At 44.5% G+C, this 16302-nt stretch overlaps 1 protein-coding gene across 1 annotated transcript in view; it reads right to left on the reverse strand.

Annotated features, from left to right (window-relative positions):
- Nucleotides 1-16302, reverse strand: part of CUEDC2 (CUE domain containing 2) — a 213201-nt gene that overhangs the window by 101640 nt on the left and 95259 nt on the right. Inside the window, exon 4 of the mRNA XM_086922232.1 lies at nt 4826-4887. Coding sequence (XP_086778358.1) covers nt 4826-4887 — 62 coding nt within the window. The remainder of the gene's footprint in view (nt 1-4825; nt 4888-16302) is intronic.

Here is a 16302-nt window from a genome sequence, read left to right on the forward strand (position 1 = left end):
CCACTGCGCCCACAACAGGGCGCCGCCTCAGGAGCCACGGGCAGGGGAGCAAGGCAGGTCAGGGGGATCACCAGCCACATGGTCCCCTCGGAGAATAAAAGGCTTCAAACGTCTCCACCTGCCAGCGCGGCCGTCTCTCTCAGGCCGGGCTACTCCAAACTTTAGTCCCCGGTTATGCAGGCCTCCCGGGGCCCACCGGAGCAGTCACGCCGCCCTGCCGGGCCACCTTCCCCAGGTCCGAGCTCCGCTACCGCCCTCACAGCCCCGCCAAGGATATGGGCGCAGAGGTCAGTCCCGCCCGGCCACCAGCAGGCTCGCCCGGCCTGGGCCGCCGCCAAAATCGAGGTCCCGGCTGATTAGGCCTCGCCGGTCCTCCCATGATCCACAGTGTCCGCACGGCTTCACACCGGCCCCAGAGCAGCTACCGGGATGAAATCTTCACAGAGGGCAGCCTGATGTTACCGCTGCCGATTCCGCCTGCAGAGAGCCCCCTTCGATGCCTTGGGCCAGATAAGATGGTAGGATATTGTCAGGCTGGCCGGAGCTTAACGCTCTAAACGACCGCCATGATCGACGGCTAAGCCACTCCCTCGCCATTTAGGCAATTTTAGTGGTTTGCTTGATAATGGGGAGGAGGATGCCCAATAAAGAACTGATAATCACCTTGAAGTCATCTGCACTAACAGACATCCCGGGATGGGAATCTAGCACTGGGTCAGGAATATGTGCAAGAGTGTTGTCTAGCAAATCACAGGATACGTGCACACGAATGTCGCCGCCCAGCATTTCTCGAACCAGTATGAAATAACTTCGTGTGATCACCCACACTTCAGATGCCATGAAGGTGAAGGTTTCCCGTATCAAATCACAACCTTGAGCTCTGAACAAAACTAGAACTCGAGGGTGTGTGCAACGCAGTCAATGAATCTCTCCTCCCATTCAAGTCGTTGATCACTAAAGGAGTCCTTTGTACCTGGTTTGTCAACCTTACCTCCCCCTCCACCCTATACAGAAATTAATAATGAGAACCAAGGGAGAGAAGCTGCTCCCAGTCAACCTACAGTGCGTCACCGTCTCCAGCGCCCCGAAGACAAGTGCATACACCTATGGAGCTAAATCTTTGCTATAAAAACTACCTCTCAGCTTGGAAGGAAACATGAGGGCATACTAGTACACTTGCAGAGCTTAAAGCTTCAGCCCAACTGCCATGAATGAGCACAACTGATGCTGAACAGAGCAGGCGTAATCTAAAAAGATTAGGATTTTAGAATCAAACTGTACCAACAGTGCATGCCTCTCATTATGGCATCTTTGTTGAAGTGGTTGAGAAGGTTTAGTACATCCAGAGGAGCCCTCTCAATGACAGACTGCAACAGAATGTCTGAAGGGATCCAGATCATGAGAAATTAAACCAAACACGTGCTGTCTGCATTTTCTGGGATTCCATCTATAATAATGTGTTTTCTTTGGGCACTCCCTTCCAAATCTTCAGCACTTTACTCCATCCTTTTGTAAACTATCACTAGGGGTGAGTGTGTAGAATGCATAGTTTGGGCCTTGTCTTCCACTGAAATGTTGCAAGTCTCAGGCTGTGTGATAATGTCAGTCATTTTTCTGAGGTCCTGCTTCAGCAGGTGACATCGAACTGGACTTCCTCTATTTTACCCTCAAGGAATGTCCTGGTATTGTTTATGGCCTGAAGTATACCTGCAGCAGAAGTGTTCCACCACTGCTCATTTGGGAACTGTGAAGTCTCCAGTTGGGCTGTCACTGCACCATATGCCTGCAGCATCACTTCAGAGGCACTCTTTGGATCTATATGCATGGGTTAGAACCCCAGTGTATTCACTGCTGTTTCAAATAATAGGAGGATGGAAGAGGCAGGGTGTTTGACTGGAAAAGGGACCTATAGCAGTCCATGTGCCAACTACGAAGCTTTTGGAAAATTGCACCCCCACCAAGCACTATGGTATTAACTAGGACTGGACATGGGTAGTTAAGAACGGGCTATGTTGCTACACTCCAACTCAGCCTCCCTCCATCCCACAACTGCTCAAGCGGTACGCTCAATATTTCAGCATCGCCTTAACCAAACCTGAGGTAATGGCCATACCGTTCTGCAAGGCATTTATTATCCTACCCCCGTTCAAGAAGAATTACAGTTCATGGGCTGTTGTATGCCGCACAGTAGTATGGACCATATGTCGTAGTTGAGAACAGATGATTCAATACATACAGTAATGAGTGCCCTCCAGTGCTCTTAAGAGCACGCACCTTCAGCAGTCGGTCCATCTCCTCCAGCTGTCGCCATAACGATCAACACACTTAAGGCTAAAACTGCATGTCCGCCGCCATGTTCACCGGTGGTTTCACCAAGCCACTGGACAAAACTCCCCATACCATGGATATGCTGCAGGCCATCTAGAGCACTTCAACCTTAGCTCATGTCTTTAGGGGCCGAACCGGGGAGAGCTATCATTAGGCTTTAAGCCCCATTTACACGACCCCACCAGTTGATCAGCCGCTACAACTTCAGGGCCGGCACCCACTGCCCGAGGGGCCTCCTGCTTACTGCCACTAGCAATCACAGCAGCTCCAGGGAAATGCTATCAGGAGCAGATTGCGCCACCCGCACCACCAGCGACAGCAAACATATAACAAAGATTAGTTCTGAGAACTAAAAATGTCATTTATTAAAGAGACTTAAGTAGTGTTTTGCTGCTGGGCAGTTTGCATCAGACAAATGTGTGCATTAAAGGTTTGTGATCCTAACACTGACAAAGTTATTTTGCTTAATGAACATTAACAGTGGGACTTTTTCATGGATTAGGGATTTCAAATGTACAATTCATCAAACATTAATATCTCTGAAAGAGTGACCAAATTCATTAGTCATTTTATTATGCACTGTCCGACAAGACTGGTCACCACATGACAGCACAAAGTTTCTACTTCGCATCTCATCCAACTCCAGCTTATGTCACTTCCTTAGTGCGCAGGCTTTTGTGCCAGACTTCTTGCTTTCAGCCTTGTTCCTGCTCATTGACTGGCAAACTGTCAATTCCAGCCATGTTAGCATGTCAAGTTTCCATTTGAATAGAAGAATGCAGGGTTAAACCACAGTCTAAATCAAACGTCCTTTTCCAACTGGTCCTCTACCCCCAACAGTTACCAAATCCACATTTCTTCATCCGAGTAGCTCAAACGCATTACTACTTTAGCTAAATAATACACTAGATTTAGTATAGGACCTTCCAGCTTATTTTGCCTCAATGCAAGTTATTACATTTCTAACTGTCCAAAAAGGTGCTTGCAAGGGTAGGTAGCAGAAACTGTTGAAGCAAATCACTTCTTAAAACAGTCTGAAGATAATCGAGGACCAGGATAGAGGACGGGCATTCACCCGGCCATAAACACCTGAAGCCCCTGCATCCCAATGACAAAGTTCGGCTCTGCAGTTGTCAACAGACAACAAGGTTGACATTAACTTTGTGTCTTTTTCCAGTACACCAATCAGAGTGTGGAAATACCTGGCAAGGACTTAGAAGAGCTTACAAATGTGTAAGAGCGACTCATGACTTAGGTTGGGAGAGAATGCCCAGAGATTACATCAGCTTCCCAGCTAAGGGTCCCACTTTGAGTGTGTCAGTATTTGTGGAGGTAATGCACTGGGTAACACAAGGTCTGGAGTTTAGTAGGTACAGTATGAACTATCCCCCCTTGAGACTGCTTAGCTACTCCAAGGAATGTAGCAATCTTTTGTTATAAGGGGCAATAATTACCCAAAACAAATACAATAGTTTTACTAAATTAACATAATCAGCCCCTAGAACTGCATCATTTACTCTAGCTCTACTTGCACACACATGAAGTACATCTATTTACAGCTCTTATAAACTGCAAAAATTGGATGTGGCAAGCCCCCTATGAAGTTAATTATTATGGTTATTCTACTTATCGTTAGCAGTTGGATTCAATATCAAAAAAGGTTTATGTCCTGCAGATAGATATGTCATACATACAGGGTCATTTAGATTCAGGCTGGTCCCAGCTGAACAGTAACAGAAGCGATCCCAAACCGGTTTTGGATATTTTTGGCCTTGTCAGTAGGGTGCAGCTTGAGACTTATACACAGTGAACACAAGACCCATGTTTGGGCATACCAGTTGCACTTAGGGCGTCTTCACTGTAACACAGGGCTTACTGAAGCTGTAACTTACTCATGATCCCTTACTTGAACAAAACCAATCTGCAATTGCTTGGGCTCCTGTTCAGAGGGGACCTGGTCTGGCAGCCTGAGCTGGACCATTCAAATTGGAGCAGGTAAAAGCGGATTTGAATATTGCTGGCTCCTGCTGAAAGTAGTGTCGTGGGGAGGGAATGGATGGATCGGGACGTATCCCTGAGTAAATTGACAGCAGTTGAGTTTATTTCAAGCTTTTGATCCATCACCTTTTTGCTTTTCCTCTGTGTGATTTGTACGCTCAGACGCTGGTCCTCTACTCACTGTGCCACAGGTCTCAAGTTGTACTTCCACGGATGAGGCTTAATTAAGCTTAAACAGGTCTGCTTGTTCTGATTGGAGCAGGGCCAAAGCTGATGTGCATATGGCTGATCCCTGTCTAAGGTGCCATAAGCAAAAAATCCATCACAATTTTGTTTCGCTTCAATCCAATGACACCATCACTCCTAGTTATTATACAGGCATACAGCAGTAAAATTGAGAATTCTTTTTAAAAAGTGCTCTCTGTATGTTACTTAATAGGATTAAAGCAGCTATATAGTTCTCAACAGATACTTTTTCACAAGCAGCTAGTTCATTTACCTTTGTTGCGTGCTTCACTTAGCTTTCCTGACAACGTGAACATCATTTCACAAACCTCCCCACTGAAAGAAAAAGAAAAACATTTTCAAAACCTAGCAACAGAAGAGCAGAACAGTTTCTAGCCACAGATGCAACTTTCCATACTGAAATGTTTCCCTCTGTGCTGCACTAAGAGAATAGAAGATTGCAAGTTATATCTGATGACATTTCACAGGAGGAGTCAGAGTACCATGCTCGCTCCCACTTGTGCAATACTATGCTGTCACTTGACAAAACAAATGCAGGATTAAACCAGTTACTGATAATACATAAATACATCTAAAAGTCTTGTGCCTTGACATAAACTGCCTTAAACAAAGCAAATCTGGATGGCCTCGGTATGTAAATGAATGGTGTAGGAAGCTGGCTCTGTATATACTATACCAAAGTGAGATATAGTGTGCACAGAGTCTAGTGGAACCCTAAAGTTAGATAGCACCTCACTCTCTATTTGCGGTAGTGTGGTCGAGCAGTAAGGCAATATCAAAGGACAGTGTTAAGCATTTGTTGTACACACTCAGTCAGCAAATGAATTCACACACTCAAAGACTGAACTTCAGACCAATTGTTTTTGTATAAAAATATCCTTTTAGGTATTTTATTTTCGAGAACCAAGCAAGTCTGGCACAGGTAAGCAAATTCTTTACAGTAGTAATGCAGTTTGTAAACAGTTTGAATTATATTTGCATATGCACTTCATTTTGACTTACAGTATGGTTGCAGAGAAATGCAATACTTTGTAAATACAGTACATAGACTTGAATGGGCTTTTTTAGTAAAATACCAGGTAAGTTACTTTTTGGAATACTTTTCTTACAGAGTAGTATACTAGATACTACTCTGGGACATTTCCTGTGAACAGGTAAGTAAAATCGTTTTTGTTAAACTGTATAATTTTTACGAATTTCTTAAGGTTTTCAAACCCTACACTTGCCTATACCTTTAATATTCCTTTTTCAGTCAATCACATGACCTTCGACCTGCCCATGTGGTATATTTAAAATCGCGCTACACCCGCATCCAGCGATACATCTTTGAATCGCCGTGAGAAGCGAACAGCCATATTTTGCTGCCACGTCCTTGTAGACACACATGCAGCCGTAATTAGGTAAGCAGCAGTTAGTGCTTTGTTTGCTATCCAGTTCGTAGTCTATTACGACATGTTCCCTTTGTCGTTGCAGAGTTAGCTAATCGGTTAGTCCTTAAGTGTTTCAGAACCAAGTACAACACTTGGTTTCTTTTGTTATCCTAGACTTGCATTATCGAGCAGTACGCCGTTGTTTATAACTATATCGCCTGACGTTCGTAAGACTACAACAGCTATCTCCTGTTGCAACGTCTCGCTTTAATTTGGTAAATGTTTTCGAGCGCTACATCGACTGTCTTTCTGATTACTTGTGAAAGAGTTTAGTGAGGGCGATTATCCTAATTGAGCGGTTTCTCGGGTATTATAATGTCTGTTGTATTCATTTAGGATTTCAGACTCATATTTTGGGGTCTTTTTACTTCGTGAATTTTAACCAAAGAACACAACGATTTCCAATTATTTCACCTATCTACATAACTACAAGTGGGATTCGCGACTAAATCACGTTAACAAAAATCTGCTCCCTTCGTGTGTTGTGTCTTTTGGTAAGCATGAATATCAGTCAGGCGCTAAGTAATAAATAAAAAAAAGGTCCTTATCCTAATTCTTTTGGACACGCCTATTCATTATAGATCTTACATCTATGCCATCTTGAACTCTATACTATCAAGCATCTGTTGACCGAAGGTGTCCCCAGGGAATCTTCTGGACACCCCCATTAGACGTACTATTTTATAAATACGGTAAGCAGATCTTAGTTTTAAAATAACCTTCTACGTAAGTGCATCACGATAAGGATGTTCGCATTAAGTGATATTCTCTTCTCTTATACTTGCAGAACCTCAAGAAATATTTTATCAAAAACAGTCTTTATTGTTAGTTCTCAATTTTATCGCAGTATAAACCAGCATTGTAATATTACGACAGATCTCTAGAAAGGTGAGCACAAGGGTTGTTTCTTTTTGTCAGCTCTATACCGCTGTATTTAGAAACATGAATTTATAACTTTGATACCCTATAACTATAATTGTTGTTTTCATCGAAGTGACCTTGCTGTCCCCTTATTGGGCCACTTTACATGTGAAACATCAGGATTATGTGACTACTCAGATATTTTATTATAAACTGTTCATAATATGCTATTATGTTCTCTATTTATTAAATTAGGATAAGGTTTGCTTTGTAAATAGGTGTTTGTGTTTTGATATGTCGAATTGTATATATGAACTGTATATTTTTATATTGAATGTATAGATTTTAACCCAATGGTATATATTGATTATTTTTCTTTTTCTTTTTATTGTGTATTTCAGAATACTTTGTGGCTCCTGAAGAAGGCGTTCTTTTAACGCCGAAACACGCGTAGGGTATATTAATTGTCTTTTTTTTTTAATTCATATGTTTATCTATTGATTGGTTGTTATTTACTGTATGTTTCTAATTCAACACTGTATTCATTGATGATGATTATGTAATATACGATCTGTTAATTTTATTCTGTAATAAATATTAACTCTTTCTGATAGTTTGTTTTATACATATCATTTTTTGCAACCTTGTCCTTTTTCATTGTTATATTGTTGCCTAGGAATTTATACACACAAATCTTTTCCAAGAAAAACAGTCAATGATATCCTATGGAGGAAAATAGTGTTATCGGTTTTAAGGTAAGTATTTAATAGTGGGAGCCGAGGTTATGGGGGTAGACTCAAGGGTCCACCAGGGTCAAGGATGCACTCTCGTTACACCCTCAGCAGCACTAGGGCGGCAGGGTGCAGAGTGCTGATGCCCAATTTTATCCAATAGGGGACCTCCGGTTGGTGGCTGCTGACGAGGAGTGTGGCTCACTGATTAGAGCGGCAGACCCTGATGCAGAGTTCTGGCCCGGGACCAGGGTTCAATTCCCGACGCGGCAGGGTCCTGAGCCCACAATGTCCACGGACTCGATAATTCTCGCCTAGGTGCCTACTCTAATCATAGGTCCCACGCTGCAAATCTGGGCAATAGCTTGCTTAATCTCCACTACGGCGGCCCACCCGCTGCGGGATGCCTGGCTTTCACCTTGGGGATGCCCAGTAGGGGTTATCTCACAGGGAAAAAGCCAGGACGGGTGCCCAAGGCAAGCGCCTTGATGCCTTCGGGTGATACGTGCGCTAATTAAGTCGCAATACATACTTGGTTGTGGAAGCCAAGCTCCTGGTGTTAGGCTCAGGGCGAAGGGGGATCCGGTTTAGCACCTAAAGTGCACCCTCAGCAGCGCAGGGGCGGCTGGGTGCTGTCTGGACGTCGGGTGCCCTGTTTTCAATAGGGATTTTCGGTTTGGATTTTTAACAGCAGGCTCGGTCCAGGGAGACTTTTGGGAAGAACCAACAGCTGGGCTTGGGGACGTAGATGCACCTTAGGTTCTTTTCTCCAGGGTGCAGGGCGGCTGGATGAAGGGGTGTCTTTTGAGGTCGGATTTCACCTTACCGGGCTACTTGTGGTTGGGGGGTCTCCGTGCAGAGGCTGCAGGCAACGTCGGGGAAGAGTCCTGGAGGGGTCAACCAACGGTGGACTCTGACTCTGGAGCACTGAGGGACCTCGCTGGGACCGGTGGGCCACTCGAACTCCGGCTGTAGGCTACGGGTGCAGTGATAGTTCAGGCATTGGGGTTCGTCATTCTAAGCATGCTCAGAGACTGTTTTCTGAGTTTCTTTTGAACAGGGCTGCTGTTCACAGGAGATCCTGTCTTTGTTGAAGGCAGTCAGTCCTCCCAGGGGTTCTGGAGGTCGCTGGCTGCAGGACAAGACGATTTTTGTCACAGGATCTCCGGAAACTGCAGACGAGCCGGTAGGGCTGGGACTAAGTCAGTTGTTCTCTGCAGTCTCCTCTGCTGGGCGTCTTCTTTTGTCCTTTTTCTTCTTAGGTTGAGGGAATCTGATTTCTTGGTTCAAGGCTGCCCTCTCAATACTGTATTTAGGGGTAGTTTAGGGGTCTCGGGGTCAGTAGCCAATGGGCTACTGGCCTTAGGGTACTACACCCTTGGTGTGCTCACCCCACGTGGGGGAGTGAGCACAATCCCTAATCCTGATTGGGGAGTACCTGCCATCTGCAAGATGGCTGGCACTGAAGAGTGAGCTGCACCTCACCTCCCCACGGAGGAGTTGGCAGAGGTGGGTACACATTCTGGACTGGCTAGTTTTTAGGTCTCGCCTGTCGATGCGCATGCGCATCGAGCTTGCGAGACTATGGGGGCTTAACCACTCTTTACCTAACTTGCAAGGAATCGTGGCGATTCCTTGCAGTGCCCGTGACTTTTAAGCTCAATGCGCATGCCCATTGAACTTAAAAGCGCATGCCTCCTCAGCTGAGACAAATCTCTAATCTTTTTTCCTTCAGGAAGAAATTAAAAACTCACCTGTTCGCATAAGACTAACCTGGCCTTTCCCTCAATAACTGGTGGTGTCACCGGGAGCCGCGAATTCCTGTGGAAGATGTCTCTGTTTTTACCAATTTAAATGCAAAAACAGTCAGCCAGTTAAGCAATTAGCATGTCAATGCCGAAGCATGTACGGAGCTTAACCCCGGATTTATTCACGTGGAGAGAAAAGCCCACATTTTTCATACAGTATTCTGACTCTGACCATTTGTGTCTGCAGTTTTGGGGTGACTCACTCCTCTGATAATCAGCCTGCAGCGACACTGGTGCCTTAAGTATTTGTCACTTTAGCCGGAGTTCCCAGCTGTTCCCCCTTGGAAGGTCCAACTGTGGGACAAAAAATGCCGACTCATGTTTTTATAACACTTACCCCTTCGTTGTTCGTGTTCAACATATCTTTAGTGGATCTTGATATTTAACATTCCCCCCTCCCCACAGCAATGCCCTCCGTTTTCACTCGCTGCCTCCTCCCGCTCTCCTTAATCCGCTCTCCCTCCTCCCACACCCCCGCTCCGCCCCCTCCCCTGCCTGCCGCGTCGCATTTCTCCTCCCCCCTCCCCACAGCAATGCAGGCCTGTTGCGACAACACCTAACCAGGGGAACAAGCCTGCTATCCCTTCCGCTTGTTTTACATACAACTTTGTCCGCTATCTCTTCACTCCCGCCTGTGCACCCCTTGTCTCATGTGTGGCTAAACTAGGTCGCAGTTAAACCTATCAGTTCCAAAGTGATTTTGTTATCCGGGGAATTGTCTGGAACTCTCTTTTTTAATCCTCACAGGAGCCACAGAGGCATGTTTAACAGCTTTCTTTGTTTGTTGTTTATGACTTATAGTCCGGGATTTTTGCCCTCTCCGCATTTGAAAGGATTTTTCGATGGCTCCCGCCCCAAGAACAATAACTGGTGGTGCCACCGGGAGCCGCGAATTCCTGTGGAAGATGTCTCTGTTTTTACCAATTTAAATGCAAAAACAGTCAGCCAGTTAAGCAATTAGCATGTCAATGCCGAAGCATGTACGGAGCTTAACCCCGGATTTATTCACGTGGAGAGAAAAGCCCACATTTTTCATACAGTATTCTGACTCTGACCATTTGTGTCTGCAGGTGTGGGGTGACTCACTCCTCTGATAATCAGCCTGCAGCGACACTGGTGCCTTAAGTATGTGTCACTTTAGCCGGAGTTCCCAGCTGTTCCCCCTTGGAAGGTCCAACTGTGGGACAAAAAATGCCGACTCATGTTTTTGTAACACTTACCCCTTCGTTGTTCGTGTTCAACATATCTTTAGTGGATCTTGATATTTAACATTTTAGGACGTAAACTGCCGATGTAGGCGATCGTCCTTAAATTATTTCGGAAATCACTGAAATACTTGTTAGCAGTTTGAATACACTATTGGAGTGCAGTCACCAAACTCTGCCAACGGGGTGGGGGGAGGGGTGTTTATTTTAGAAGAAGTGTTTGCAACAAATTGAGAAATCTCAAATTGTCCCACCCCCATGTACAATTTGTTGTAATCGTCCAGCCTTCATTTACGTTCTAGTACTTGTATTTTACCCATACCGCCTGACTACATTTCTAAAAATTACAGATGCCAATATTCCACGACAAAAATAGGTCTTGCTGACTTTTATGCCATGTGTACTTCCACAAGAAAATATATATATGTATATCTACTCAGCCCAGCCGTGGTCGCACCAGAAACCAAGAGGCCTCCTATTTCTCTGAGGCGCGTTCATGCGCACGTCACCTTCGTGCGCACAGAAGGTGGCTCGCGCGAGTGGACCGTGCATACTGATGTTTCTTTCATCCCTGCCCTATCCCTGGGTTTCACCTCACCCCCTATGTCCAACGCATCCACCACCACATCCACCACCACACCCACCACCACCACATCCACCACCACATCCACCACACCCACATCCACCACACCCACATCCACCACACCCACATACACCACACCCACATACACCACACCCACATCCACCACACCAACATCCACCACACCCACCACCACCACATCCACCACCAGGTGCAAATGCAATGTTCTTGGATTTTCGTCACAATAAAATACACTGAACATAATCTTCACAAAATTATTTTACAAACGTTTAAGCTATTGCCATTATAAATTACAATAAATTTTATTTAAGTATTAATTATTTACAAAATTAAAAGCCATTGTTATTTGCAATATCAATACATCTAAGACACGTAAAGACAACACACATTGCATTACAAATGCTATAGGTGTCACATTTGCGAAAGTTAAAACTTTTGACATTGTAACTGACAAAGCTATTAGTTTTGCTATTTTCAAAAACAACACATAAATAAAAAAAGTGTCCTTTACAATACCAATTGCTCAAACTTTCCTAATGCGAGACCTATTGCATTTCCAATGCTTGTTCCTGCCTGTCTTCCCGCCGAAAGGGAGGGAAGACAGGAAGGGGCCTGCTCCCGATAGCAGGAGAGGCTGGGGGGGGGTCGCATTACAAAGGTTGACAGGCCTTTGAAGTTCCCCTGCCACAGATGGCTCTTCCTGGCCTGGGGGAGGAGTGAACACCTCCGCCCAGGAAAGGCTTTGCTTCTGGGCTCAGGGAGTGAAGGCTCCCACCCTAGGGGTCCAGAAACAGGTCTCGTGGTGGCATGCTGGTGTGTACCAGTCAGGAAATCCACCAGATGCTGGTCGTTTTTTAGGGGACATCTCTAAGATGCCCTTTGTGTGCATTTTTCATTAAATCTCACACTGGCATCAGTCGTGGTTTAATGTGCTGAGCAGTTTGATACCAAGCTGCTCAGTTTTCAGTGTAGCCATTATGGTGCTGTGGAATTCACAATGACAAATTCCTAGCACCATATACTCTTAATGGCAGCACTGCACTTACAATGTCTAAGAATGGACTTGGACAATGTAGGGGTACAGGGCTCATGCACCTGTACCCTCACCACTGGTATAGTGCACCCAGCTAGAAGGGTGGCTGATCTATGCCAGGGCAGTGAGTTGTAGGCATGCCACACAGGGATGTGTGCCATGTCGACTCTTCACTTTGTTCTGCACCAAAACACGCAGCCTCCAAAGGCAGTGTGTAAGTGTAAAGGTACAGGACCTCTAAGGGTGGCACAATAAGTGCTGCAGCCCTTAGAGGCCTTCCCTGGTCACAGTGTCCTGGGTACCTGGGGTACCATTTACCGATAGCTGACCTGTGGTCAGAGAGTGCCACTTGGGTTTGGTACAGTTTTGAGGGAAAACACAAGCCCTGGGGGCCTGAATGGAAGGGACCCAGGGCACATCAAGTCAAAGAGCATCAGTAGTTCTGGCAAAAAGCGGGGGGGGGGGGGTTGGGGAGCTAGGGGGGTTACTGCAACACAAACCAAGTTTCTCACAAATGGGCCGTCCTAGACAATTTTGTGTTTCTTTCTATAGATGATCGTAAACCTTCTGTGCGATTCCGATCATTCATTTTGAGAAATTCATCACATTGTTAGTTGCAAACATTTCAATATTTAAATTTTAATGCCAATACATGCCTGTCCCATCTATGAGATGTTTCATTATGCATTATAGGATTCCAACATATCCAATAGCAAACACATCATCCAAATACACTTAAAGTGCCAAACATGTCCTAATGACTAAAATCTTGGCTCCACAAACCAAGTCACTGCATCCAGCGAAAAATACGGTGTTATGTTTAACATTTCACTTCAGCTCTCGTTAAAACCACACATCACACAAAGCAACCAACCTATTCCAGGGTCATTAATCTGACAAATTAAAAACACAATTGAAAAAAAAAAAAAGCACCTTTTCCCAGCCTTGGGATTCCATTTGATCACCTGTTTCCTCATCAGTTCATACATCATTGACAATTTACTAGTTGTACCTCACCGACTTCCTCCTTGACCCTCATCATGACTATCCACCAATAGAAGCACATTACCCACACACCGATCAATCACGCTATTGGCTGCAAATCCCAGTCTGCATATTCTTCCACCATTGCTCTTTTTTGAGGCCCTCGCCATTGCGAAGTTTCACCTTCTTAGGCAGCAAACCATCCAAATCCAATGGCTCGTGTCCATATGTATTCAAGAGACCAAAAATGAGAAACTGCACAAAGGTAGCATCTCCCACAACACACCAAGGCTCTACAGTTCCCTAACCCTATCAGCATCCCACCCTCCTTCTACATATTAAGGAAATAACACAATACGCTAAGAACAACATAGCCACAGCCTCGCATCAACAAGAAAGCCATCTTTGTACTGCCTGTTCTACTAGGTACCTCAATCACCACCAGCAACACACTCACAAAATGTAAAGCTGTATATATTTTGCAAGTACAACCTCGGCAGCCCTCCGCAAAAGCGAACGTTCTAGAACTTGGCCACCACCAATTGCCACACATTTTATCAGCTATGCCCTGCCTAGTTAAAATAACACATATGGATTCCAAATGACCTGAAGGTAATAGAATCCTACCCAGTCTCAAGCACCCCGCTTGGGCTGCAGCCCAAAACTAGACTACAAATCCATAAATAACCAAACTGAAATCTTGTTTTTTGGTTGTGCAGTAGCGTTTTCATCAAATGAGTTGATTGATTAGTCAAAGGACAGACTGGTAAATTCATCTAGCATCAGCCCAGCTTATGTGCATCCAGAAAACAAGGTCATTATGTCCAATTTTTATTGAAGGTTTCATTGCGGATAGGAAAAAACAACTTCAGGAAGAAGCCTGGTCCAATTTGTTGCTAGTAGCTGAATACAATGATGTAACCTTGTTATGGAAAACCGTAAATGGCCCTTTTTAAGCGACACGTTGTCCTCTCCCTTACATTCACTGACTTCTCCTCATGATTACATTGATCATTTCAAGACTGTGTTTAACCCTTTGAGAGAGGGCTCAATACCCCGATCTGTGCCATGTCAAATTGTGACATTAGGGTTATTTTTACACTAAAGGAAGTCATCCTGGCCTTAGATAAGAGTTGTAAAGGTATTGTACGGTACCTACTAATTGAGTAAGACTGTGCAATTGGGCAACATAAGCATCACAACTATAGGTAACTGTGTCCATCACACCATCAGAATATGTGGACCTTGTTTCTGGCTAGCTCAGTGTACCATCTGAACCTCTAAACCTTACAAGATACCGGATGGTGTCTGCAACCTCAGAACATGACAACAATGATTACCCCAAGGAAATTGTATATACAGATCTACACTACCCTTTCATTGTTAACTGAGGCATGGCCAAACATGTATTGAAGCAAGTGGATTCTTGTGTAAAATACGTGTGCTGGAATGATTAGTGGAAGAAAACAAAGCATATTAAGTAGCATTACGAGAATGGTGAACAAGATAAATAATTCAACCATTTTAGTTATTGCATGGATTATAAGGATATATATATATATAATTGTACTCCTACCTAGAAATACCTATCCCAGAGAGCACAGGTTGGATGCAGTTCTGCCAGATACCTTAGAGTTGGCTAACTGCCCCTGTACCTGCACCTGGTAGTCAGTCTGGTGTAGAACAGGCTGCTGTCCCTCTATGGATAGTGAAGATATTCAGCTGGGATAGAATTCAGGCACTGGGTGACTACGACAATCTAGAGAAACGCTCCTCTGTTGAACAAAGGCATGGTGCAGTTTATATTATATAACTGTACCCATTGGTTCTGTGCCTGAACTCTACTCCGTCTGTCATTGTCGATTCTACCCACCCAGAGATCCAGAGATGTTGAAGAACAGAAAACAAACAAGGGCAGTTTGCTCAGTGTATCTGGTCCTTGGACAAAATGTACAACAGTGTGATAATGTGCCTACAAAGAAATGTATCTGTAAGCAAACCTTTTCGGAGTACACTATCTCATATGGGCATGCAAGCAAATGTGTGCTAAAAGTAATTGTTTACAAAGATGTCAACTTTAGAGGTGAACCTGTAAAATGGAAGTATGTGTGTATAGGGCCTATTAACCTCACAACAAAGGGAAGGCAGCTGGAATGGATAGTGTTTTGGTGGATTTTTATAAAAATCTCATTAATCTCTGGGCACCATTCCTCACAATGGTATTTAATGCGACTGGAGCTGGGTCCTCTACCTTCCCCCCCAAAGCTCCCTCCACACACACCGGGTCAGAGACTACCATTATTCCTAGCTAGATAAAGGGTAATAAAGGCGATCCGTCCAGTTATCGCCCCATCTCCTTCTTGGACTCATCAGCCAAGTTATTGGGATGAATCATCTTGAGAAAATTCCATCCTAACAAAAGCCCAGTAAGGGTTCAGAAAGAGGCTGGGAAACAGTTAAGCATCCACTGAACCTCGATGTAATAGTGGGAAAATACACAAGGGTGAAGGCTAGATCTCTTCATTTGTGTTTTTGGACTTGAGAAGTGCCTTTGACCTGGTTAATCATATGAAGTTATGGCACATTATGAGAACTTTAGAGCCCCAGAGGAAATAGTCATACTGTTTACAATGATGTATTCGAATGTAACAGCAAAAAGTACAATATGGCCCTAATGGGGAATGCCCCCCCCCTTTAGCATAAAGGGGGGGGGGGCAGGGGTGTGTTTTGGGGTCTTTCTATTTTCTCTAGAGTTGCCTTTGTAAGCTACCCATATTGTTATAAGCAGACAATGCTGTGCTTCAGTCCAAAGCAGTGAGTGGCTTACAGCTTCTGATTAATACCTCTGAGGTACATGGCGAGTCTGGACCTTAAGGTGAACCTAAAGAAAAAGTTATACAATGGTCTGTGTTAACAAATACCTTAAAAACCTGTTCACACTTCATAAACTAAGTACCCAATTTGAGAACTTTGACAATCTCATATTTGGGAGTTCTTTTCTCAGGAAAGGGTCCTGGGGGAAACACAGATCATATCCCTACTAACCTGGTTTGAACAATTGAAGGAATACTTAAATT

The sequence above is a fragment of the Lissotriton vulgaris genome, chromosome 5, assembly GCF_964263255.1.
Source record: "Lissotriton vulgaris chromosome 5, aLisVul1.2, whole genome shotgun sequence".
Taxonomy (NCBI): domain Eukaryota; kingdom Metazoa; phylum Chordata; class Amphibia; order Caudata; family Salamandridae; genus Lissotriton; species Lissotriton vulgaris.